At 39.8% G+C, this 27,285-nt stretch overlaps 1 protein-coding gene across 1 annotated transcript in view; it reads left to right on the forward strand.

Moving 5' to 3' along the window:
• b4galnt4a (beta-1,4-N-acetyl-galactosaminyl transferase 4a) overlaps nt 1-27,285 on the forward strand; it is a 209,213-nt gene that overhangs the window by 119,929 nt on the left and 61,999 nt on the right. The window contains 3 exon segments of the mRNA XM_034685728.1: nt 6,929-7,024; nt 8,361-8,451; nt 9,657-9,757. Coding sequence (XP_034541619.1) covers nt 6,929-7,024; nt 8,361-8,451; nt 9,657-9,757 — 288 coding nt within the window.

Raw genomic sequence — 27,285 nt, forward strand, 5'->3', positions numbered from 1 at the left:
GAGCGAGAGCGAGCGAGAAAGAGAGAGCTAGCGAGAGAGCTAGCGAGAGCGAGAGAGCAGCGGTCACCACTGATGAAAATAACAGAAAAATGAAAATACAATGTTAGTTATTTTCTGATTGTCTCACAGTGGTTAGCTCAAAATAAAAACATGCCCACACACTCACACAGACATGAAAGAGCAGGATTTCTTCTGTTGTTTTAAATGAAGATGCGACACATCTTGCCTGCTGTGCTTCTTTATTTTTCAGTCTCCACCTGTTACACTGATAACATGCTCATTCATGTCTTGACAGTAATGACGTTTTTAAATGTCCTTTTGGCGTTTTATAGGGATGCACAAGTTGCATTTACGTCTGCTGCAGATAGATAGATAGATAGATAGATAGATAGATAGATAGATAGATAGATAGATAGATAGATAGATAGATAGATAGAGAGCAGAGGAGAGACACAGCTATGTCCCCTGATCCTTATGTGTTTTAGTCCTGTCCTGTGGACTGTTGGCTGTGACTTCCACACCACTGCACGATAAATGACATGTAAAAATGTCAAGAGAAGTAAGAAATAGAAAAAACAGCTGCAGGAACAAACACCACCACACCGTTCTTCTGGATCATGGATAATAATTAAGAGGAATTGTTTTAATTTTGGTCTACATTTTAAGGGGAATCCTACTTACACTACTTACTGTATTTCATGTGATGGTTGCATTCGCAGCTCAACAAACAACTCAGTTGTACAGTTTTCATGTACAGCTTTTTGATTTCATGCAGGTTGGAAATCAAAAAGAAAAGAAAATGATCCTGTTTTAGAAAGTATAGATTAAAATTCCTGTATTAGACAACCCTAGTCTTCTCTGTATGAGCCTCTGAGTCTCTGAGGTCAGCACTGGACCTTTAAGCACCCTAGACTGGGTGCACCTTACTGATAATCAGTATCACCTGACAAGCTTAAGAGACAACTGAGGGGCAGAGGGACACATAGAAAAGAGAAAACATAAAGCTGTACCATTATTTAATTTAGTTGGTTTTTTTTGGGCTTATATCCTGTAAAGCAAAAGAAAAGGAAAACAAAGCTGGATAAATGTTTTGTAGGTTTCAATTTTATTTCCCACTGAAGAGAAATGTGAGGAAACAAGTGACAGACACATGACTCAGGTCGGATCAGCCCCTCACACAGAAAGAAAACACATGCAGTGTTGGGACTGGAGGAGGACTTGAATCTTGCACTATTACTTCGACTAGACCAGAGGAGGACACGAGAGAGAACGGAGTGCGATATCCGTCCCTTCTTGCTGGGCCCTCAGTCTGTTTTCCCCTTTTCATCCATCTATCAAAGGAAGCTTAACAAATAGACAAACAGGAGGCATGAATGTGATTGAAGTCGTGTGAATGATGGACAGCTTGTGCAAGATGAGAAAAAGAAAAAATCCTCTTTTGTCCTCTTTTCTCCTTCTTACGTTCATCACTCCTACATTTTCTCTGCATCCATCCCCCTCATGTTATACCCCTGGCATGAAAGACGACATGTAATTGTAGGACAGATGGCAGATTATACAAACCCTCATTACAGTAGTTGATGAGGCTGGAATCTGGATCATATGAACCTTGTCTTCCATTTTTATTCTGCTCTCCTCTGTGTGAAATGAGTTCTCATTATCTTGCCGCACATTAGCTCTTCTTTCAAAACCTCTGCCCCTTTGAAACCCCGCTTTTTCTCCCTCTGCCTACCTGCTTATCCTGCTTTCTTTTCTGTCCTTATACCTGAATCACTAATGGGCACACCAAGATGAGCTTGGTTTGGGAAACACTCCAAATGCCCTCTGATCCCTCTGAGATTCTATAAAAAATGTGTTCAAACAAAACACATTCAGGTCACTGTGACAGAGGCAATTTTTCATATGTAACACAAGTCATTTGATCATTCATTCATCACTTTAATTGAGCAGCTAAAAAAGGCAGTACAGCACAAGTTATGATGTATTCACATTTAGCTTTAATGCCATCTCCCCTACTGTAAACCCCCTAAGAAAATGGGCTGAGTCGTCTTGCATCTTACCCCCCTGCTTAGCTTGCCGGGAACATCATGTCTCAGTTCTCTTACCCAAAGGGGGATTCACAGTGTCAGTCGGTGCAATTGCTCGTCAGTGGCTGCTTCTAGCGGCCATTTGTCAGCGCCTTCTTGCCAGCAGGAGCGCAGAAGGCTGCACCAGATTTTTGAGAAAAGGGAGACAGCATCCCGCAGGAGGAGGGGGGGGAGGAGGAGAGGGGGAGAAAAGAGAAAGTCTGATATGTGCTCTGTTTGATTGTGCGACCAGATGGGTGAGAGGGAGAGGAGATATTGTGGAGCGGTGGAGACTGAGATATGCAAAGACATGCTCACAGAGATGTGACTATGTGGAGAAATGTGGTTGGAAGGAGATAGCCTGGACCTAAAAGTGGATTCCTAAGCTGAGCAGTTTATTTTACACTAGTTAATTTCAAGCATCTTTATTTTTCCCTCTCCGCCTTCTTCCTGTGCACCTGTTATTCTCCCAATCCGGACTTTCCTTTCTCTTTTCTAGCATCCCTCATCATATTTGACAGATGGCATTCAGTGTTGTCTTTCATCTCTCTCTCCTCCCCCTTTGTTCAATGTCAGTCAGAGCTATAGGTGTTCTGTTGCTTTGAAACTGTGGCAGCTTAAGAGTATATAACAGCCTTCATCTGGAGAAAGATGAGGGTGGATGAAGCTGGATGAACTTAAAGATATAAAGTGAGAATGAAGGGATTCTGGCTTCATAGAGACTACAGATGACAAACAAATAGAAAAAAAGATTCTGAAAAGTGACACAGGCACCGGCACCGGCACCAACAGTCTAAATATCACAGCACCGCAAAAGACCTGTGATGCCTACATATATTTGTTTTTTGTCATTCTTTATTGTATTTTTGCTGTTATTGGACATGATCACTAAAAGCAATGTTGGGATGGGGGATTTACAAAGGGTCTTGGATTGGAGTCGAACCAGCAACCACTGCGATGAGAACTATAGCCTTGGTTCATTGGGCATGCCAGGCCAACCAGCGTCCCTAAATCTGTTTTTATACATATGAAGAGTTAATTTGCAAAAACAGTTAACTCACTTTTGAAAAACTAAAAAAATGTTTCAAAACACATATTTTTTTCTATTACTAGCTTTTGATATTATCAATCAACTGAGGTTGGGTGGCTTTGACTAAGTCAAAATGACTTTACTAATCAGAGGTATCTTGAAAATGTAACTTGTATAGGAATCTATATAAAAAAATGTATGTTTTTTGAAAAGTTATAAAAACAGACTTATCGGTTTTTGCAAATAAACTCTTCATATACACACACATAACCAAACATGCAAACAGGCACACACACATACAGAGCACGGTAACTTTCCCCCTTAATATTTTTTCATGGGACTGGGACTGTGTTACATAATAACTGAATTATATTTGTAATCTCATACTTAAATATCCATCATTTTATACCTCAAAACAGTTTTTAAATCCAGTTTAACAACATAAAGCAAATCTTACCACAGTCTTGATTTAGGAATCAAATGGATGCAAGGAATTAGACTCATGATCCTGTGCTCCACCAGAGTGGTCTGAAACCATGACCTACAGGTACAGGAGATAGCTTCAAGGGCTCATTCTGTGAAATTAAATGTTTGTTTTTGATTAAGAAGGATAACACTATTCCTCAGTAAGAATAATGCAGGTGTGAATAAACAAAATGTGCATCATCAATAAAGTGCATACAAATTAAAAACATACCATAGATCAAAATTAGTATGCTTATATATACCTGTGTGCTTTGCTCATCCATGGTAGCTCAAACTCAAAGATCTTGGGTGATATTTTTATTTAGTTTGACACAAAATGCATGCTACTTCTTACGACATTTGAGCTGTCTGGATGTTTTTTTTGTTAGTATGTGTCATTTAAATGTGCAGTGTTGTTATTTTCCATAGTAGCAGGAAGTACAGTAGGAAGATGCTATGATGGCCTAACTATGGTGTGCCGAAAGGGACAAAATAAAGTGATAAAAAAGACAACACGTTACTCTTATATGATTGCTGTACTGGTGGGGTGGTTTGTATGAGTGCGTTAATTTAAGCATAGAAAATAAATAACATAAAACGCTACATATGGTGTAGATACCTATGAGCCTTATCCTACCTGTCTGTGCCCTGACTTGTTTGCATTTAACAGAAAGAAAAAGGCTACTTTGAACCAATGCTTTCTGTGTCAGCTCACCACAGAAGTATCTGTTTCAGCCAAACAAGTACCCACAAATAAAGGACACAGAATGTTTTTGATTGACAGATAGTCTTAGTTTGATTTGAGTATTTCTGTTGTGCTAGAAGTCTGTTTTGCTGGTAAAGAATTTGTCAAAGTGGGTGCAAGTGTAGGAAATGATGCTTTTTGATATCCCCTGTCTGTGGATCAGATGCCTAGTCCATGCTGGAACAAAACTGCCACAGTCTGTCTTTGTTTTTAGGATTAAGAAATGGGGGACAACAAATGAAAGTGAATAGGAAAGTAAGAAAGGCAGTGGCAGTCATTCTCTTTCTTCTTCAGCCAATTATTGGCTGTGAGTGTGAGCTGACACGTTGTAAAGAAGCTGTTGTTTGAAAAGACACAAGCTGCCATTGCACAATCATCTTGTTATACCACACACACATACAACCAAGTTAACCATAAAAAAGACAGCCATAACAAACCATCTCTATACAAACTTTTTGTGTGTGTGTCTTCATCACGTAGTAGGAAACAAGGAATCAAGAAGCAGACCAAATGAGATGGAGGGAGAAGGCAGAGGGAAGTGTCAGCGATCAGCTGAGCTCAGGACAACTAGAGACACAACGACAGAAACTGGGGGAGAAGCAGAAACAGAGAGGTCAGAGGGAATGATTGATAATTTTAGGGATAGTGGCTGAAGGCTTTGAGAGGGATGAACGCAACACTTCAAGGGAAAAAGCGCAACGTATAACAGGAGCAAAGCAAAGGGATAACAGGGTGAGTCTAGCACAGACAGACCTTGCACAGTGCTGTCATCCACAAGATAGAGCCAATTATACCCATGCACCCCTAGCAGGAAGCCAACTCCACAGCCTCTGGCTTCTCCAGGACTACACAGGGATTTTTGTGTTCGTATAATCAGAGATTTTTTTAGCTTCTTTTTTTATTTGCTATTCCACAAAAGGAGCAGTAAGGGAGGAGACCAGGTTGAAAAAGGTTTGCTCTTAAAACCCTCCGGAAATCTATTAAAAGCTTTACATAAGGCATATTTACACAGGGAATAGCCCCGTCTGCTAAATCCCCTTAACCTCCCCCTCTCTGCCACTCCTTTTTTTTTAAACATCAGATATTCTTACTCATCTTTTCGACTCACCACTTCTCCCTGATTTGTCTCTTGACCCGGCAAATCCCTGTCTCTTTTTGTCTCTGTTCTTCATCTGCAACAGTGTGTTTTTCTCTGCAAGAGAAAGTCTGATACGTGCTGATAAAAAATCTTGAGCCTTAAAGTCAGGAGTCTTACTGCTCCGGACTGACATGTTTGCTAAACAAAAAAATACTCATGGTTAATACATGAGCTGTAATTGCTGTGCTGCTGCTGTCAGTGTTCAGGGCACGTATGTGACCGTAGAGAGTGAGGGGGAGGAATAAAATAAATACCAGTGTGGGTCAGGCCATCTGTTAGAATGCCTGTATGATATTGAAGGAGCACGACACCCTCCATCGACGTCACTTTACCTTTTATGTGGAAATGGATGCAGAGTAGCACTCACCAAAGTGTTTTACCTGTCTCACCTTTCTAATCCTGCTGATGAGGTCATTTCTCCCAGCCTGAGTTATTGATTGAAAAACCTCACACTTGTTGACTACAAAGCCGGCAGCTACTCCACACACACAAAAAAAAGGCTACCTCCATCAAATAAAATTGTGCCATAGCTTTTCCTTTGATCCAACCAGGGAGCCCATCTTTTCTTAGTCCTTTGGTATGAATCGGCTTTCTGCTGAACTTCTATGATGTTCCAAATATCTGTGGCAGCATTACAGTAAGAGCCTGCTGGGACTGCTGTCACACATTACAGGGTGGCATATGTGGGCGCAGAATGTGTGTTGATATAGTTGGTTGATCATGTGGTTTGAAAAGTTTCAAGAGTTCGCAAATCATAAACTGAGACAGATGCCTGAGGAGTTGGGCTTAGCTGTTTTGCATCTGTGCAAATGTGTAACTGCAACTGCACATCTGCACATTAAGCTGCATCCCTAACCTCTGCTATATCTGAAGGTATGACACCCCCACCTCTAGTCTGTGTCACATTTTCTTAGCATAAATTCCTGTATGGTTAATGCTTGTTTATATAAGAGGGTAAAAAAGTTGTGTTTTTTAAGATGTATGTGACCCAAAACCCCTCACTTCCAGAACAGTGTGACTTTGACACTCGAGTCACTGGAGAGTCATTTTTTCTCATATTTGAGCAGATACGCAAGTGTGTGCATCTGTGTGAGAGAGAACACTACCCCAAGGCAGGCTGGTTTCACCATCTGTCCTTGCTGTGTCCTGTGATTTCCCTGTGTAATTCAGACAAATGTCAGTATATGGGCAGGGGATGAGCTCTGACAAACTGCTCCAGACGTTCTCAGTTCGCACTCTCCCCCCTGATACTCCTGATGAGCTCTCTGTCACTTTTTCTTATCCGCTATAGTGAGAACATTTGAATTCACATATCCCCAAGAACTCTTGTCTCCTGGCAGGGGGGATCTTAAATTACATACTGCACATCCCAGCGCAGACATCATTCTTCTGGCACCAGTTCATATGGCAATAGGAAATGTGTTGCTGTCACTCTCTGCTTGCACTGACTTGTTTCCTCTCCATGTGTGATTGTGTGTTTGCAGTATAAGGGCCAGGCAAACCTGCATGTGTTCGAGGACTGGTGTGGCTCCTCCGTTGCCCAACTCAGAAAGAATCTGCACTTTCCTCTCTACCCTCATGTGAGTATCACAAATCAGGCTGAGTTACCCTCTGTCTGTCAAAAGTTGTGCAAAAGATAAATTTGATAGAATGTGTGTAAAGCCTCTTCTCTTCAAGTGCCTATTGCTACATCTTTCAGGCTAATTCTCCCACAGCACACATACAATTTACAATTACAAACAGTGGGAGACTAACCACTGATCAAATATTCTGCAACCTATGGAAAATGGGTATTTAACTTTGGGTAAAGTTAGAAAGACAGTTAGATAGAGGCAGGCTATCATTTGCTTGCTAGCAAGAGATGACATGCTAGCTAGCTTTTACTGGCATATTCTATCAACTTTTGCTAGCTAACATATTAAGTTAACACTACACCACGTTGAAGGCACAATAAATGGTTGGGTTTTTTTAAAGGTTTTCAAGCTGAGGTTTTTAGTATTTGCACTTAACTTTTACCATACATGATATTAATATTAAATGGAGGCAAATGGAACATCTTCTAAGCATTAGCTTCTTAGCATCCTCATCGATTACCATAAAAGACTTGTAGAAAAAGTAACTGTGTTTTTCTTCCAATCAAATGCCAGAACTATTGTAACTTTAAGTTTGATCATAAAAAATATAAGGACTGACAAATATCTTATGCAAATGTCTGCTAGCATACTTATACACACAATGAGGATGGAGTATGGTTGTAACCTTTTTTTTTAATGTAGTCTCTCAGTGTTATAAAGTTTGTTAGACTTAAGGTAAGTTATTTGGTGTGGTGAGTCAACCTTAGCCAGTCCATTGATTAGCCCAACCGAGGTACAAAATTTAGCTTACACTTTGATCCACAAGCAGTTTCAACATAGGGATTATTTTTTACGCCCAAGTTTTCTATCATCAAGATTTTTAATGGTAACTTTTGAGCGAGGAAGCAAGTTCCAAATACACTTTGTATTTAAAATGCATGACAGTAGCTGATTGGTAGTTAGCTATTTATTTGGAGAAGGTGTAGCCTATGTTAGAGCAAGCAGTCTACATTTACGGACACGTTTGCTTACCTCTTTGCTGGTATCTAGGTTGATTGAAAGTAAGGTTGAGTCAGAATTTCCAATATGATGCCTGACATCGTTGGGCTTCAAAACGTCTTTGCAGACACCAGTGGGTGACATCACAGAGACAAAGTCAATATCTTACAGAGTCTATAGCTGTGCTAAGTTACAGGTGCTAAGCTTTGAGTGTAAAATTGTTGGTTTAGTGAGTGTTGTATTAGTTGGTATGGTAAAATAACTGTCAATGCTTTTTCCTCTATTAGTTAATGCAACAGCTGCTGTATTCCTGACCTGAATGTATCCCTGTTTGTTATTGCAGACCAGAACCACAGTAAAGAAGCTGGCAGTGGCTCCAAAATGGAAGAACTATGGCCTGAGAATATTTGGCTTCCTTCACCCGTACAGAGATGGTAACTAGCTCATCTTATTAGCGAGTCAATCCTCTGGGGCTGAGGGCCTTGAAGCATGTGTTCTTTATGAAAGTCGACAATTTCACCAGCCCTGTTAATCCAAGTGCCTCAGAGCCACTAATATAGTGGATATTCACATTTTTATTAGGGCTGAATGCCAGAGATCTCACAGCTAAATCTCATTGCCCTCACAGACCTACCCTCAAGCCCAGTTGCTATGGTAACTGAAAAGCCTTACGCCCAAGTGCCCTTACACAAATTGCAGAATATGAGTTTATTAATTAGATTAGTGTTCATTTCAGACTTTAATGTAGCTTTTGCTGGTGGTTCGGCTCTCTCTAGCCAATAGCTCAAAGGTCACACAATCATCTGGATTCAAACAAGCACTCTAACAAGTGCCCTTCACCTTCCACTACAGGATACAACCTTTTAGATGTTACTGTAGATTGATTGAGTTTTAATTAATAATTAGCTATATGGAGATGCTTTTATGATTATTTACAGTGCATGCAACCCACAGCTGTTGAATTGCAGTATATCAGAACAGTATATGTGTGTTATATACGTATGTATATTTTTTACTATGGATCATTTATATTTTTACATGAAGACAATTCAATGTTTAACTTGTAATATGTATCTGCCCTACAGTGCACACTGCATTTTGCAATATCCAATGCATCCCTATTAGGTCATCACAGTCTTAACAGTGAGGAGAAAGCACTGCAAAGTCATACAGATATGAGTTGTTTCTTAGGTTTCACAACATAAAAAGGAAATGTCCAGGCCACTACTTAAGTTGTACCTCAGCCACAGGGAGAAAAAGAAGTAATGTTGCTCAAACTATTAACATACTGACAAAATTGATAACTTTATCCTCATCTTTATAATCATGTGCAACCTTATTTCCCAGACTTGGTAGCTGTCAGTGCTGTGCCCTTGCACAAATGTTATTCCTATCTACTCTGCTGTCACATATCAATTGGAAACTCAGTTGTAATAACAGTTTTATACATCTGTGACCACATGTATAATATCTGACGGCTGCCAGCGGCAGTCTGGGCAATAATTTTTTATACATTTTACACCTATGAATCTATTTGACGAGGCCATGCTTCTCTGATACCAGTGTGATTACACTTATCTGAGGTTATACATATCCACTCCCACTAACACATACTTTGATCATTTTCTTCTTGCTCCAGGTGATTTCCAGTTCTCTGTATCGTCTGATGATAACTCTGAGTTCTGGCTGAGTCCTGATGAGAGCCCTTTAAACGCAAGACTGCTGGTCTATGTGGGACAGGTAAGGGCTGAGCTCTGCTGCAGTCTTGAATAATATCTGAACCACAGAGAAAAATCACTCCTCTTAAATCCACAAAGGTTCCTGCGTTCTTTATGCTCTCTGATTTTCAGCAAATTCAAATTTCCAAGACTGCGACTACTACACTCTCTGGTTTTAGCTAATATTGCTCAGCAAGTTCTTAGTGCAGGAAGTTACTAAATCACCTGGGGCCTAAAATAGTTTAGAACGACATACAGTCATGACATAAATAGAAAAAAAAACATTACAGTAATGTATACCTCAGGGAAAGAAGCAATTGCACTGAACATTATGTGCAGAGCATCCAAACCAGTCATTAGACTTGAAAGTGACTACATTATACTGGCTCAAACAGCCAAAAATAGCATCTAGTGTATTTATTTCTTTTAAGACAATCATGCACACAATGACAGATTTGACAGACTCTTATTAGAATACTTTTCACCACATTCATGCAGTGGCCATTTTCATCTGACATCATCACCAATGGGGGATGCTTAAATGCTGTTATTCTGTACTACTGTATTTAGGTTTTTTAACGGTATAAATCCAGATATTCTGACAATAATTCACGATTTTACTGCCTTCCCAACTCTTTAGCTGCAGAAAAAAGAGATAGTAAAAATCTGGAGGAACATCCAGCCTTGTCAAGTTATTAAAAATATAAGCAGTGTAAAGCAGCTTGTATTTGCATTCAACCACTTCTTAGCTAACATTACTGTTTGATACTGTTAGCTGTTATTAAAGTTTGAGTGTTACACAATGTTTATGGAAAGGCTTAAATTCTCAGCTCACTATAGTTCAAGCTAGCTTGCTAACTGTTGTAGAGTGAATTTGGGACATACCACAAAGTAAAACATATTTGATAACACATTAGCTACACCAGCTTAGTCACAGCAGCCAATAGCAGCATTAAATCAATTCCTGGTCAATATTAGCGCAAGTGAAGAATTCCCTTCTATCCTACTGAACAGTTTAACACAAATTTATATCTGGCTTTTTTACCCATTATTCGGCTATGGTAGATTGGATTGGTCAAAATCCCATAATAACATCATTATTTCTGAATAACAAGAGGGCCTCCAGGAACAACCAGATCATACACATCATATTAAATCAATCTGCTGAAGTAGGTGAGCACATTTATAAAGTTTTCATCTCTTCCTTTTGACCATGTAGCAAAACCATTTCTGACAGCATAGGTAAACAACACGAAGGTTTTTTTTTTGTAATTATTCTCCATTTATTCATTTAGGACAAAACTTAAGATTCCTAGTTTGGACTAACAGGACTGGTTGAGAGAGAGAAAAATAGCAACAGAAAAAGCAACAGAAAAGTCACAGTGAAGAGGACCTTAAATAGCTGTTTTGTGTCATTTATGACAGCAAAGCAGGCTAATGTGAAGTAGAAATGTGAATTTGACATCCAAGTAGGCTAATAAGAGTACAGTTGCCCTAAACGCGCCACTATTTTATTAGCTGCATGAGTAAATCACTTTAAAATCATGTTTAAAATCAATCCTTAATGTCAACTTGTTTAAGTATTTGGCTGGTTTAAAGGAAAACTACTGGGTCTTCTCTTACTGTGAAAATAATTATATTTCATATAACCACCCGCTCTCTATACATTATCCCATAATTAATAAACCGTTACTGCTAATATTAGCATCCAACTGTGGCTATCAGGCAATAAATAATGTTGTATCACCTTGAATTATGGCCTGTGTTCCAATAGATTTTCATAATCTATGATTGACTTTTTAGCTGCTGATCTCTGAAGAAGCATTTAGAAAACAATGTATTTTTAGGTCTCATACATTTATGTAACTTTCAACCTTGAACACAGCAGCACAATATCATAAAGCAGTCTGAGCCTCCTACCATGAGCTAGACGTCAGAGGGAAATATCCACTGTTTCAATATGGTGACTTCTGTGATATGTGACATGCATACTAAGACAGTAGGTGTTTGTAAGAACAATGGGTCCTGATTAGACAACATAAGCTCTTTTATTCTTCCAGCGCTCATTCATACAGCAACAGGAGGGCCACTGAGCTGTTTGACCTTGTTCGTCTCCAGTAATCACCTGCTCATGTCATGTCATCCTTGTAACGCTTAGGCTATCACTCTCCGACTACAGCAGACTTAAATCCTCCTCCTGTAGAACATCCTGTGAAAAATTGTTTCTTTTTCCATCTATCCTTGAAATACCCTCAGCCCACAATCGAATAAAGTCAAACTGTGCTGCTACCGCCTTCACTGCTCAAGTTTTCCTGCCTGAAACCTTACTCTTTTAAGAAGTAAAGGATGTATGAGGTTGCCGAGTGTTTGAACTGCAACATATGACTGTTCTGGGCAATATGTGTAACGACTAAAAGGTCCAGCAACGGAGCCATCTGTATTCCAACAGGATGTGAGATGCCACCAGGTTCTGTTAGAGCTGAGATTAATTAGCTGGCAGTGAATATTGATGTGACATTTAGCAGTGGAGAAATATCATCGAGGTAATGGCAGGGGACCAGTGCTATGGCCAGGGATCATTCATTCTGCCACAGGCTGACAGACAGACCTCACCGCCTGGACCAACCTCAGAGACACATGGTGTTTCTCAGATAAAAATCAGATTCTCTGCTGTGTTTCTCATTAAATGACCCATCTGTCTGCTTGAGTTCAGGGAAAAGGAAAGTCTGGCAAGAAAATCAAGCTTTTATTCAATTCTATCTCTCTTTTATAAGTTAGCGCTTCATATACAGTGAACACTGAAGTCCTTGCACGTCACCAGTTTTCATGCCCAGAGCAAATAATGACCTGTTTTATCAATAGAAGAAGACGGATACTTTTCTGGCTTTCAGCTCTTGAAAGGTTTTCTAACAAACTAGAGGTGAATGAAAATTAGAAAAATATGGCAACTTTTTATTGGAAATATCTTTATTAGTCAAAGCCACCCATCTGTTGAAGTTTAAAAGACAGAGACATATAAAGGTATGTTAAGAAAAGGTCTCTAATTGCTTGCTTTCCCTGTCTGTAAGTGGACGATCCTGTCTGTATTTTCAAAATACACACATTCGTAGATGAAATGTAATAAATGTGGAGATGCACAATATGGATTTTTTGAGCCGATGACCAATGATTGCCTTCTCCTTACTTAAATATTTCTGTATTTCAGAAAGAAGTTCATAAAGTTTTGTTTATTCAAACATTATGGTTAGAGTGTCTACGTTGTTGTCAACAACAATAGATGTATATTAGTATTTAACTGTATACCTACACATTCTAACTGACAACACTAGTGTTAAAACTTGATACCTACATAGTTTGGCTTTTATAGACTTAAAATGTAGATTTGATGCTTTGACAGTTTAGTTTAGTTTATTAGTTAAAATGACAGGGACTTTGCACAACACAACTGCTGAGCCAGAGTTAGCTTAAAAAGCTCATGGTCCCTGGGTCTGTCAAATCAGACATGACAGTCAACTAAAGAACAATTCAACCAACTACAAACAATATTTGTCAAATTAGACATTTCAATAGATAAAATACTGGCATTTTTCAAAAAGTAAAGAGCGGCCCTCAATAAAAAATGAAAGCCATTTCAAAGACTTTGTTACTGTAACATCAAAAGTTTACATGTCTGTGATAAAACTTGCGTCACTGATGTTCAGTATGTTAAGGTGTATAGAGATCACATCAAAATAGGCAGGGAGGGATATCTTTGGGGATTTTGTTATTAATTGCTTTAGTTAGTGTCTCTGGTAAACTTAATGCACTTTTCAAATACCTGTTTAATCAGCAGTACAGTGCTATTTTTTTGGTACTAATCTTCATGGTGCTGAAGATTTTTCAAGGGGAATTTGTTGTTAAAACCTGCAGACTTTTGTTTTCCTCTTGCAAGATATGTTGCGACACATTTTGAAAATTACAATGTTGTTATCCTCATCTTACACAGTGAAAAACATCAACACTGGTGAGACATTTTTGACCCTTGTTGCATTTTTGCTAGTTGTTTTTCTCTTGCTGTGAAATGCAAACCACCACCTACTGCGTCAGAATGTGAAGGATTGTTCATAACCGAATGACAGTGGTTATTATTAGTTGCTTTTATGGCTTCAAATTGTATTAAAGGAGTATTAAATCAATATGTATTCCCATTCTTGGCTGATGATTTTTTTGGGATATACTGTGTGTTGTGCAAACCTGAAAGCTTGTAATGTCAAAAAAATCTCATGATTGATTTGAATGCAGCATGAGTAAGAATAAGAGTGAATGTTGTTTTTATAACTAAAACTTTGTTATAATGACTCAAGGTTCAGAGCTTGAAACTTCAATGGTTTGAGAAATATATTTTAAATTTTCATGAGGCACTTTGTTTTGATGCAGCTGCTGAAGTTATTCCGCGAGGAGAATGTAGCTGAATTTTTATAAGCAATGAGTCAAATTTGACCTCCTAGGAGGATGCTTGTGCAGAAACCTTGCAACAGAAACTAAGACTAAGAATATGTCAACTCTGAAGAACATTTCAAACCATCAGAGCGCCTATGTCACTGTCTGTCATTGTTTCTTTATTGGCTATTCTAACAGCCTGGCTGCAGGTCCTGACTCACTGCTCTAAAAATACATATATATTGTTAAGGATTGCTACTTTATGTCAGTGGTCACTGCAGTGTCATCCTAAATAGTCAACTGGCTATATATGGATTGTGCTGCCATGAGACATTTAGCTGTGAGAGGATGGAAACCAGGGAGCTGAAGCGTTTCTGTGACTTTTCTGTGAAGACCCATGTCAGCATTTTGTGGTAAGCTCGCAAATCTTGCACCGGATGTGACAGATAGCTCTTGATACCACTCAGGACATCTTAATGAAAAGATGACATCATTGAGGTCCATGTCTGTTTTTCCTACATACAAATACAAAACACACGCCGAAATATGGTACATATAAAATCTGTCTACAAACTGTAAGCCTTTTTTATCTTGATTCTCAACTATTTTTACACACACAAGCGAGCACTTCTCAGAAGGAGAAGATAGACCTTGAGTCATTGTTGGTGCATATCTCAACTCCCTTACACATTCGGGCTCACTCTGGTCATTGTTTTAGAGAGTAGAGGAGGTATCTAATAACTGCACTCTCCTCAGTACTGCTGGGACACTATCTGTGAGCGTACTGATGTATGTTATATGAATGTCCCCTCTTCGCATTAATCACATTTTTTTTGCCTGCAGCTAATACGTAATGAGATTTTCCTTCAATCAGAAAGTCCAGACAGCTCCCGCAGAGCTTCCCACAGAACCAGACCAGGCTTGTCTGATACTGAGAGAGCCTTATGAGCAGCACAAAGCCCCAGTGTGTGCACAGTTTGGTAGTGTCTTTCATGCATCGGTGTGGGTTTGTGCAGACACGTGCAGCACTGATGTATGTCAAACCTGTTCTGTCTGGTTCAGAAAGTAGACACAAAGAGACGAACACAGGCAGAGAAAGGCAACTGAATCAGAGAGGTGTAATCAATATGAGACTCAACAGATGCTGCACAATATCACATAGGCAGGATGTTGTTACTAGTGACAGGAACTGTTTCAAATATTGAATACATCCACACATGCAGGTAAAAAGAGGACATGGTTATCCATTTAGTGATTTAAAAGATATATCGTTCAAAAATTGAATGTAATGTAAGAAAGAAAGCAACAATTAATAAACAACCTTTTTCATATTGACCAAAGCTATTTTAAAAGGTCAGAGAAGGAAATACACATGTGCATGCAATAAGCAGGGTTCCCACGCGTCCTGGAAAACCTGGAAAACCTGGAAAACAGTTGACCAGTTTTCCAGTACTGGAAAACACCTGGAAAATGGGATAAAAAGTAAAATGTCCTGGAAAATCACATCTAGTCCTGGAAAATTATTCCAACATGGCTGCGTTTGACCTGACCCGATTAACAAAACACATCCCCATTCATTGAAAGTTGAGTGCATGCTGTGCTGGAAAAGACAGCGACACTGCGCAACTTTTCTCAATTTTTTTTTCTCCTTCACTTCATAATCATGCATTCACAGAAAACGGGGGTATATATATTGTTTATGTTTTATGGTACATTTGGCTCAATTACCGTACTCTAGCTCAGTTGTTCTCAAAGTGGGGTCCTGGGGGTCTGCGAACCATAGCCTGGGGGGTCCGTGAAATAATTTGAATACATTTCTAGTAAATCATAAAATTGTGCTGTGCCATTACAAAATAGCATATACACCATTGTTATGGTACCATTTGGTGGCTCGAAGGGATATGTGAGTCTTGTTATTGTTAATTTTCTGAAAGCGTTTAAGATCAATTACTTGAAAAGTATAAATGCTGTCATGTTGAGTCCACAAGGAATGAAATGACCCTCTGTTTTAAAGTATACAAGTGGTATTTACTTGATTCAAATTGAAGTGTTATCTGTTTATCACTATGGTATAGGTCTGAAGTATTAACATTGATACGTTTTACAATACAAATAGTTCCAAGGGCAACTAAGAGTGCAAATGGTAGTAAGCATGTGCTTTAGTGATGGGAAGTTGGGCTCTTTTCAGAGAGCCGGCTCTTTTGACTCGGCCCCCAAAGAAGAGACTCCCGAACGACTCTTAATTTAGGATCTTTTGTAGCCGTATATTTTACCTTAATTTAGCAAAAACTAATGGTTTGTGTTGAAAACCCTTTCACGTACAGTGTTTTTATGAGAAGCCTTATAATTGCCCAATTGTGTGCATTTATTCTGTTACAAAATCATTCTCACCCTGATCCTAGGGTTATGATTAGGGTTAGGGTTTTTAATAGGGTTAGGGTTGTGATTAGGGTTAGGGTTGTGATTAGGGTTAGGGTTGGGGTTAGGGTTAGGGTTAGGGTTGTGATTAGGGTTAGGGTTGTGATTAGGGTTAGGGTTGTGATTAGGGATAGGGTTGTGATTAAGGTTAGGGTTGGGGTTAGGGTTAGGGTTGTGATTAGGGATAGGGTTAGGGTTAGGGTTGGGGTTGTGATTAGGGTTAGGGTTGTGATTAGAATTAGGGTTGTGATTAGGGTTAGGGTTGTGATTAGGGTTAGGGTTGTGATAAGGGTAAGGGTTGTGATTAGGGTTAGGGTTAGGTTTGTGATTAGGGTTAGGGTTAGGGTTGTGATTAGGGTAAGGGTTAGGTTTAGGGTTGTTATTAGGGTTAGGGTTGTGATTAGGCTTAGGATTAGGGTTAGGGTTAGGGTTGTGATTAGGGTTGAGATTAGGGTTAGGGTTAGGATTAGGGTTAGGGTTAGGGTTATGATTATAATTAGGGTTAGGGTTGGGGTAAGGGTTGTGATTATGGTTAGGGTTGGGGTTAGGGTTAGGGTTAGGGTTAGGATTATGATTAGGGTTAGGGTTGGGTTTAGGGTTAGGATTAGGGTTAGGATTAGGGTTAGGGTTATGATTATGATTAGGGTTGGGGTTAGGGTTAGGATTAGGGTTAGGATTAGGGTTAGGGTTAGGGTTATAATTAGGGTTAGGGTTCTGATTAGGGTTAGAATTGGGGTTAGGGTTAGGGTTGTGATAAGGGTTAGGGTTAGGGTTGTGATTAGGGTTAGGGTTAGGGTTGGGGTTAGGGTTAGGGTTGTGATTAGGGTTAGGATTATGATTAGGGTTAGGGTTAGGGTTGTGATTAGGGTTAGAGTTGTGATTAGGCTTAGGGTTAGGATTATGATTAGGGTTAGGGTTAGGTTTGTGATTAGGGTTAGGATTCTGATGAGAGTTAGGGTTAGGGTTGTGATTAGGGTTAGGGTTGTGATTAGGGTTAGGGTTAGGGTTGTTATTAGGGTTAGGATTATGATTAGGGTTAGGGTTGTGATTAGGGTTAGGGTTGTGATTAGGGTTAGGGTTAGGGTTGTGATTAGGGTTAGGGTTGTGATTAGGGTTAGGGTTAGGGTTAGGGTTGTGATTAGGGTTAGGGTTTGGGTTGTTATTAGGGTTAGGATTATGATTAGGATTAGGGTTAGGGTTAGGGTTGTGATAAGGGTTAGTGTTGTGATTAGGGTTAGGGTTATGATTAAGGTTAGGGTTAGGGTTGTGATTAGGGTTAGGGTTAGGGTTGTGATTAGGGTTAGGGTTGTGATTAGGGTTAGGGTTATGATTAAGGTTAGGGTTAGGGTTGTGATTAGGGTTAGGGTTAGGGTTTTGATTAGGGTTAGGGTTAGGGTTAGGGTTGTGATTAGGGTTAGGGTTAGGGTTGTGATTAGGGTTAGGGTAAGGGTTGTGATTAGGGTTAGGGTTGTGATTAGGGTTAGGGTTGTGATTAGAGTTAGGGTTAGGGTTGTGATTAGGGTTAGGGTTGTGATTAGGGTTAGGGTTAGGGTTGTGATTAGGGTTAGGGTTGTGATTAGGGTTAGGGTTGGGGTTAGGGTTAGGGTTTTGATTAGGGTTAGGGTTGTGATTAGGGTTAGGGTTAGGGTTTTGATTAGGGTTAGGGTTGTGATTAGGGTTAGGGTTAGGGTTAGGATTATGATTAGGGTTAGGGTTGTGATTAGGGTTAGGGTTGTGATTAGGGTTGGGGTTAGGGTTAGGGTTGTGATTAGGGTTGTGATTAGGGTTAGGGTTGTGATTAGGGTTAGGGTTAGGGTTGTGATTAGGGTTAGGGTTAGGGTTGTGATTAGGGTTAGGGTTGTGATTAGGGTTAGGGTTAGGGTTGTGATTAGGGTTAGGGTTGTGATTAGGGTTAGGGTTGTGATTAGGGTTAGGGTTAGGGTTATGATTAGGGTTAGGGTTGTGATTAGGGTTAGGGTTAGGGTTGTGATTAGGGTTAGGGTTGTGATTAGGGTTGTGATTAGGGTTAGGGTTAGGATTAGAGTTAGGTTTAGAACCAGAACTAAACTTAAGCATACAGAACCGCAACCAAACTCATGCAAACAGAAACAGAATTAAACTCAACGAGAACCGAACCAGACCCGAACCAGAACCGAACCAGAACCCTACCAGAACTGAACCAGAACCGAACCAGACCCGAACCAGAACCGAACCAGAACCGTACCAGATCTGAACCAGAACCGAACCAGAACCGTACCAGAACCGAACCAGAACCGAACCAGACCTGAACCAGAACCGAACCAGAACCGAACCAGACCCGAACCAGACCCGAACCAGAACCGAACCAGAACCGTACCAGAACTGAACCACAACCGAACCAGAACCGAACCAGAACCGTACCAGAACCGTACCAGAACCGAACCAGAACCGAAACAGAACCGTACCAGAACGGAACCAGAACCGAACCGGAACCGAACCGAACCAGAACCATACCAGAACCGAACCAGAACCAAACCAGACTTGAACTAGAATCAAACCAGAACCGAACCGGAACCGAACCGAACCAGAATCATACCAGAACCGAACCAGGACCGAACCAGACTTGAACTAGAATCAAACCAGAACACAACCGAACCAGAACCATACCAGAACCGAACCAGAACTGAACCAGAACCGAACCAGAACCGAACTCAAGCAAACAGAACCAGAACCAACTCAAGCAAACAGAACCAGAACCAAACACGAGCAAACAGAACCAGAACCAGAACCAACTCAAGCAAACAGAACCAGAACCAAACACGAGCAAACAGAACCAGAACCAGACTCAAGCAAACATTATTAATGTCCTCAGGTTGGCATTGAGAAAAATCAGATGCCTCAGCTTGGATGGGCTGATCCGATTTCTCCTCTCAGTGAGTATTTGCCCGGTCTTCAAGAAGACGCTCTCTGAAAGAACAGATGAAGCCAGGATTCACAGCCTCCCCTCCATCACCTGTATCCTATATCCTCACATATGATTGGCCGCATGGCCACCATGCTGACCTATGAGCTGCTGTGAGCAGAGCAGGGCCTGAGCACTGTGAGAGCTAAGCAGCGAAAGGAAAAAACTGGGAGCCGGCTCTCTCTTGATGCGAGCCGGCTCTTCTGATTCACTATAAAGCATCGGCTCTCAGAGCCGCAGGTTTTGATCATGACACATCACTAATGTGCTTAATATGTGTTACAATTATGAGGGGGCCATGGACAATTTTCTCACCTGTAAGGGGTCCCTGGCTCCAAAAAGTTTGAGAACCCCTGCTCTAGCTAGTAGGAGTCCAAATTCCGATACTGAAAACAAACGGAACAAAAAGAGCGACACAGCTGCACAGAAACTCCACGTTGTAGACATCGCTGATCATAATAGACATCGCCATGCAGGAAGACAGTTTACATTTTTTTAAATATCTGACAGATCTTCAAATACAGAGTGCGTCTTTACACCGGTGCGATTTTTTCAGAGTTTACGGTAACTCAAATAAAAAAACGTGACATTTGCTTTGTTTTATATCGACCACTTAGCAGGATGAATATCATGATTAAGCAGGTATATTTTGAGTTTGAGTTGAGTTGAGAAACATTTGTGGCCATTTTTGTCATTCAGATCTATTTAGGTCATTAATGCACTGATCCTCTGATCATTATTATTATTTAATTATTTCAATAAGGCAGCTTCCTGATTCCTTTGCAGGCTCTTTTGTTTTTTTCTCAGCTCATTTTATATTTTTTGAGAGAAGAGAAAGCTGAGATGAGAGTTGCCCATCATTGTTACTTGGTTGCACTAATAAAGTGAAGTGCTGTACATCTGTGGTTGCATTGTTCTATTATCAATTTGCCATATTTTTTAAGTATGTAAGAGATGATTTCATTGATAGCCATAGACGACATGTCTTTCAATGTAGACTTCCACTGAGAGGAACATATTAGACTATTTAGGAACTAAATTAGGAACTAAACTTAGACGGTCATACCAGCTTGATGATCAATGAAAATGTCCTGGAAATGTCCTGGAAAATGATCTCTGGAAAGGAGTGGGAACCCTGAATAAGGCAAATGCTGTCTGAATGCCATTTTGCTGGTCTCAGTTTCAGAGTCCTGATGTGAGTTCATGTTGCAAACTCTTGCAGATATTTTAACAAAATTAAACCTTTTATTAAAGTTTTTAAAAGTACCTCTCCTACAAGTACCAGGAAACATCTAAATACATGACGGAAATGATAGACATAGTTGGTTTTATGAATACTATTTGGGGACAGCTGTTGCTACTTGCCAGGTAGGAACATCTGTCCAAAAATAGATAAAAAGCATTTTGGATTGAGAACCATGACAAGCTTTTAATGAGTTTCCTTCTTTGTTGAAGTTCCAAGTTGAATTTTCTGCCTCCATGCACCCAGTCATCCATTTGGAGAGACATAAGAAAAACAAACAGGGAAGAAAATTGATGCCCCCAAGATTAAAATTTTAAACCTGTGTGAGACAGGCAATCCATCACAGCAAGCAGGATGTCTATGTCTGCTTTTATTCCTGTTGCAGTTACATTAGTGTGTTCACAATGCTTGAACCAAACAGTTGAGCATCTGCACAAAGAAAAAACAAAACGATAAAAAAACAGATATAAGGACAATTGTGAAAGAATACCATATTTACCAGACTGAAGTATCTGTAGGATGATTTTATGACGCACTACACTGAATGTCAATTGATGACTGCTGTGAGAAACAGCATTTCAATGAATTTTTCTCAACTAGATTGCAACTCTAGACATTAAGGATACTTTCACACCTGAATTGCATTGAGAAGTTTTTCCGTAAGTGGGCGGTTTTCTTCTTGGCCTGTGTCATGTGGACACACAGTCACACTCTGATGCGGATCAAAACAAGCAAACCCAGATCGCCTAGAAGAGGGGGTCTTGGATCACTTCCAATTGAACCCTGGAGCAGTTTGTTTGCAGTGAGAACGCAATCAACCAGGCAACATGAGCAAATAGCTGCTTGACTCATCCCACTCCAGTGGTAGGTAGCGTAGTTTGCATGGAAATAGCAATAGGCTGGGGTGCTGTTAGCCAAGAGGTTTGAGACAACTGCCTATGTACAGAGGCTATGGTCCTCGTTGCCGCGGTTGCTGGTTGGACTCCCAGCCACGACCATTTCCTGTATGCCATCTCCCACTCTCTACTTAACCCATTTGCTGTCTTTCTTCAGCTGTCCTATACAATGAAAGAAAAAATGCCCCAAAAAATAACAATAAAAAAATAACTAGCAATAGGCTAACGCTACTTAGCATCTGCTCCAATTCAATATAAACAGAAGAGCTGGTACTAGGTGTAGCAACATCACAGGAATCAAAAACATCTAATGATTAAACAGCTGGTATAGTTCAGATAATTTTGACCTCCACTTTCGAAGGGCCTGCTACATACTACTTACTAATGTAGTAGGCAGTAGGTACTGCCTACTACCTACTGCATTTGATTTTAGTTTGTGGTATGACTGTTCTGTTGGGTTTGGTCTACAGCATGCTGAGCCAGACGTCACTGGATTTCCAGTTTCGGAAAGCGGAAGTAAAGAAAGGCGAAGCCGATAGAGAAACTGCTTATTTAGCATTCACTAATGATTTAAAAAGTTGAGAAGTGGTTTGTATGGAATTGAATAATTTTCACATTACCCCCCCCCCATCTAAAAAGAAGAAGCGTAACGAGCGCTGTGCATTCTGGGAAACAGTACGTGAGGCAGACTGGTCTGATGCATACTGAGAAATTTGCCAGAATCATTAGACAACCGGGGAGTTTTGGCATACTGCAGATTTTGTTCTTGTTCACATACTACCTACTACATACTGAATTTTGGCCAAATCAGTAGGTACTGCTAGTGTAGCAGGCGGTTTCGAAAACAGCCACAGTCTTGTATCTTTACGCACGGCTATTGGATTTACTTGGCCTTCGTGTATTGCTGCAGAGCGGTGAAAGCCCCTCTTGTTCATGAGCTGTAAACCTCTATTTTTTTTTGTGAGTGGTGTCCAACATTTGACCACTTTGCTCCTCTGCCCAAATGTCAAGGAGGCATTTCACCTCCTCACTGTTGGTAGGTTACCAGGATAATGTTATTTGGCATCTTCAAGCCAGCTTCCCACAATACAAAGTGCCACCTGTACTCTTGGCATTTGTTTACCAATGCAGAGGAAAAGGAAGCTTTGATGTAATGGCAGCCCTATGATGTACTTTAACTGGCATTACAATATAAGTATTAACACTAAAATACCCAAGGGGAAATGCAATAGTGTATCATCTTTTTATCATCTGAATCTTCAGAAATGATATGAGCTACAGGTGTGAAAACACCCTAAGTTTTCCCACAAGTATATCCAAAGGTCACCATGAAATCAAATACTTTAGTAGTTGACTATGGTTTTGACTTTATTTTTTATCAGGCTATTTGCACTCACCAGTAATAACACTCCCTGTTGTCAAAACAGAGGTCACATAGTCGCAGTCAGAGCCACTACAGAAGTAAATGACCCTTGCCCTTTGAATATATTTGTTATTTAGCTCATGGCTTGAAGAACAGCTTGTCCTTTCTGTCAAATTAAAAGCAACTAGTCAGACAAAAGTACAATCAAGAAAGTAGTTTCAATAAGTAAAAATTAGTAAAAATAAAATAAAATAAAATAATAACAAGTTACTCCTTACACAATTATAAGCCTGAACTTGTTTCCGAGTGCAGCACAAGTCAGTTATTTATTTGACAACATGAAGACTCTGCTCCATTTCAGTGACATTAACAGTAACAGTGACCCTGAATGCACCACAAGAGGGTGTTTAACTTATGTATTTAAATGATAAGTATCCATAACTAAAACCATTAGTTACATCCATGCTTGTTCTGTCATGAAATGTCCTGTTTAATGACTTGCCACAATATCTTTCAGTTTTTCAAACAGAAAAAGGGTGTAATGAAAGGATTGTTGGAGATGAAGAGATGCATGAAAGGGCAACAATAATGGCATTTATTCAATTTGTGCATGAGTCAAATGTGACAAGTCAATTTAAAATATCTTTAAAATCATTAATTTCCAATGTTTAACTTGCTTCCAACATGTAAACAAGTTATTCAAGTAAAAGTTGAATGGCATGATTTCAGCTAGATTCACTATGACTGTGACAGTAGACATTTTCGCTTGTTATAACAACAAAAAAGTACTACAACAATTAGTTAGTGGTCTGCTCTATTTAAGTATCATAAACCCACACTGTTTAACACTGTGGTCATCCCATTACAGGCAAACATAATGTAGCCATTTTTTCCCCAATATGCTGCCTCTGCATCTAAATTCTCTCTCCTCTCAAACTTTGAACATTGCTAATTTCTGCAGACATGGTTAATAGCAGTGTGAATGTAACCACAACCAACATTCCAGCCTCATAATAATTTTCGCGTGGCATGCTAGTGTGTCCTCATGTCTTCACTCACACTTGAAAATCATGTGAAAGTGTTGTGAAAGAGCTTGCATCACAGTTCAAGTTCAGCTGGAAAAAACGAAACACTGAAGGCGAGACGGAATAAGAGAGCGATAACAGCGCTCTGAAGTTATATCACAGATGAGCTGTTTTTCTATTAACTCTTTTCTCATATTGATAGAAAAAAGACTTTACAGAGAAAAGGAGTTTATGGAGAGAGAAGTAATGTCTCCATAGCCCCATTACACACTCATCTTTCTTTCATATTTTTGACCCCTTTTGTGTTTCATTTTTTATAGTTTCAGGGCCGGTGACTCTCTGAAATTAGTTTTCTCGAGGTACCTACATATGTGGGTGAAGTTCATACAGAGACACAATGTGTGTGTTTGTGTGTTTGTGTCTGCATGAAAAAGGAAGAGATAGAGGTTACATCAGAGGGCGCTTGGTGTATATCTGGGCTGTTTGTCTCCTTCAAGTTTTAGAAATTTGGTCCCCCGAGTTCCCTGCCTTGAATCTCAGAGGAGACTTCAGAAGAAGCAATATAAGGCAATAAGTTAGTGAGGAGGATGGTGTTTTAAGATATGTGTTTGTGTGTGTGTGTGTGTGTGTGTGTGTGTGTGTGTGTGTGTGTGTGTGTGTGTGTGTGTGTGTGTGTGTGTGTGTTGCCCCTCATGACTCCCTGACTGCTGCCTTTTGATTTACCTCACACCTACTCTGGTGAGGAGATGCTGCTCTCAATATTCAATGACTCATCCCTCAGTGGGAAAGCATGTCTGTGTGCACGTGTGGTGTGTGAGTATATGTGTCTGTGCTGCATCCTGTATGTGTTTGTCTACCTTGGAGAACATCTGCCAATTTCATAAGATAACTGATGCACTGCTTGTTGTTTGTCCTTGTAATAATGTCTTTGATACTGTCTTTGTTCACATGAAGCTCATTAACCATCTGACAAGGAAGAAACTGAAGAAAACAGGATCTTGACTTGAGAGAGGCATCATTTTTTTCACTAATGTTAACCTTAAAGGGATATTACACTTCTTTTTGTTAGTATTATAGGCTCAGTTCTTTTCTATATAATGATCTGCTGAAAGAAATCATACATCAGGTACTCAACCTTTCATACTGATTCTTTCACTTTTTCTTAAGTTTTAAAAAGGCACTTTTAATTTCGAGTAAGACGTGTATGCCGTATATGCTTCACTGAGATTAATATTTTTGCAGTGCACCCTCTTCCATTTGATCTTTAGTTTCTCATCTGAGCAACAACTCTTTCCACGAAAACACTTCACTCACAGGGAGAATATAAACATGTAAGCACAGCAGCTCCAGACATTTTCAACAACATTGTCTTGCAAGTTTTCAATTCATATTCAGTGCAACATTTTTTAAGTCACATCCTTTTTTCCTTTGCTTGCATCTGCTTTGAAAGATTTTAAAGTTGTGCTGAGGTGTCTGCTTTACTCTTCTATGATTTCTCAGAGTTATTTAACTTTAAGTTGGCAGCACTTTTCAGTGGCATACTTTTTTTTCCTACTGATTCTGACAAGCTTATATGAAATTCTTCTGCACTACTTTCTGCAGTCTGTCACAACTTTATGGCACTGAAGAAAACATAATAAAATCTTAAAGCAGTCCATGGCTTAAATATGTCTCTTTTTATTATCATGTAAAATACAAATGATGAAAGGACAGGCTTAAGTCAACACATGCATAGTGCAACACAAATAAGCATACAATAAAAAGTGTTGACTAGAGAGATGGTAGGAGTGGGAGTGTTGTGACTGAAGCTAATAATTAGTCACTGCAGCAAACACAAGTCAAACTGTGTGTGTGTAAATAACAAGATGTACAGTAATTATTTTAATGAGCTGGATGGTCTCCAGTTGCCAAATTTTGCAACACGCATAAGACAGACTTTACATGAAAGCATCAAAACCAGCATTCAAAACATGCAAACATACTTGATGTTAAGAAGAGGGGTGGATGAGTGAAATGTGTAGCTCAGGCACGCCTGTCAGCAGAGGCATGTTTGTGTGATTGCATTATATCAAGACTATTGCCCATGTGTGACAGGACACTGTGAAAAGCACACACTCCACAACATTAACCCATACACACACACAGAGATGCACGTATAGACACAACAACTTTAAACACACACACAGCAGTAAGACTTTGAACAGTCTTACACACAAACACTGAGTTGGTCTACAGCATAGACTGCATAAATAATGGACGTAGTATCTGTGACGTCACCCATCTGTTCCTGAGTGCTGTTTTGAAGCCAATCAACGGGGGCAGCCATATTGGAAATGCGGAACTCAACCAGGCAGAGTGTGATGTAAAGAGGCAGAGTTTGAGCCTCCTAGCCAACAGCTATGTGTTCCCATCTGAGAGTCAAGTCAGTCATGTCCTAAAACTCGTAATCATAATATCTTCTGAACCGTCGTGTTAGAAAAAAATCCACCCCCCGCACAGTGTGTGCCGATAGAGAAATTAGCTATGCAGAGCCAAGCCGTTTTTTGAACCAGGCTGTAAACATGTTTATTAATGCTGCAAAGATCGTCTTTTTTTAATTGGTGTCTATGTGGTTTCCGGTGTTTCTGCAGCCAGCCTCAAGTGGATTCTTGATGAATTACAGTTTATAACACTTCCGCATAGGCTTTATAGTTTGAGACCGGTTTGCTGCTTCGTCTACAGTGACAAATGCTGGAGTGGGAGGGACAACGGACTGCACATCAGTCTGTTTGCATGTAATCAGGAGTCCTACTGCATCTGTGATAGAAATCACATACAGCCTTTGATAACAATAATAATAATAATAATAATGATAATAATAACTTTATTTATAAGCACCTTGAAAATCAATGTTTTACAAAGTGCTTAACTGACAGCAAGGCATACAAAAGAACAAAGCATAAGAACCTAACAGCAAAAAGAGCATGAACAACTGGCTCCACAGAAAACTGTGAACATTTGGTCAAATTCCCTCAAATTATGTCATTTGATGTCACAGATTACAAGCTTTAATAAGAAACAGAGGGATGCAAGTTTAGCCTGGAAATTAAATCGCTCCCCATGCATACAGGCCATGGTCCTATAAGAAATCGACCTGGGATCAATTCCAACCAGTTGCCCTTTGCTGCATGTCATTCTCCACTTTTGTTCCAAGTGTCCTATTCCATCCACTGTCCTGTCCTCTCAATAAAGGTATAAAAGACCCA

Source organism: Notolabrus celidotus, chromosome 6 (assembly GCF_009762535.1).
Source record: "Notolabrus celidotus isolate fNotCel1 chromosome 6, fNotCel1.pri, whole genome shotgun sequence".
NCBI lineage: Eukaryota > Metazoa > Chordata > Actinopteri > Labriformes > Labridae > Notolabrus > Notolabrus celidotus.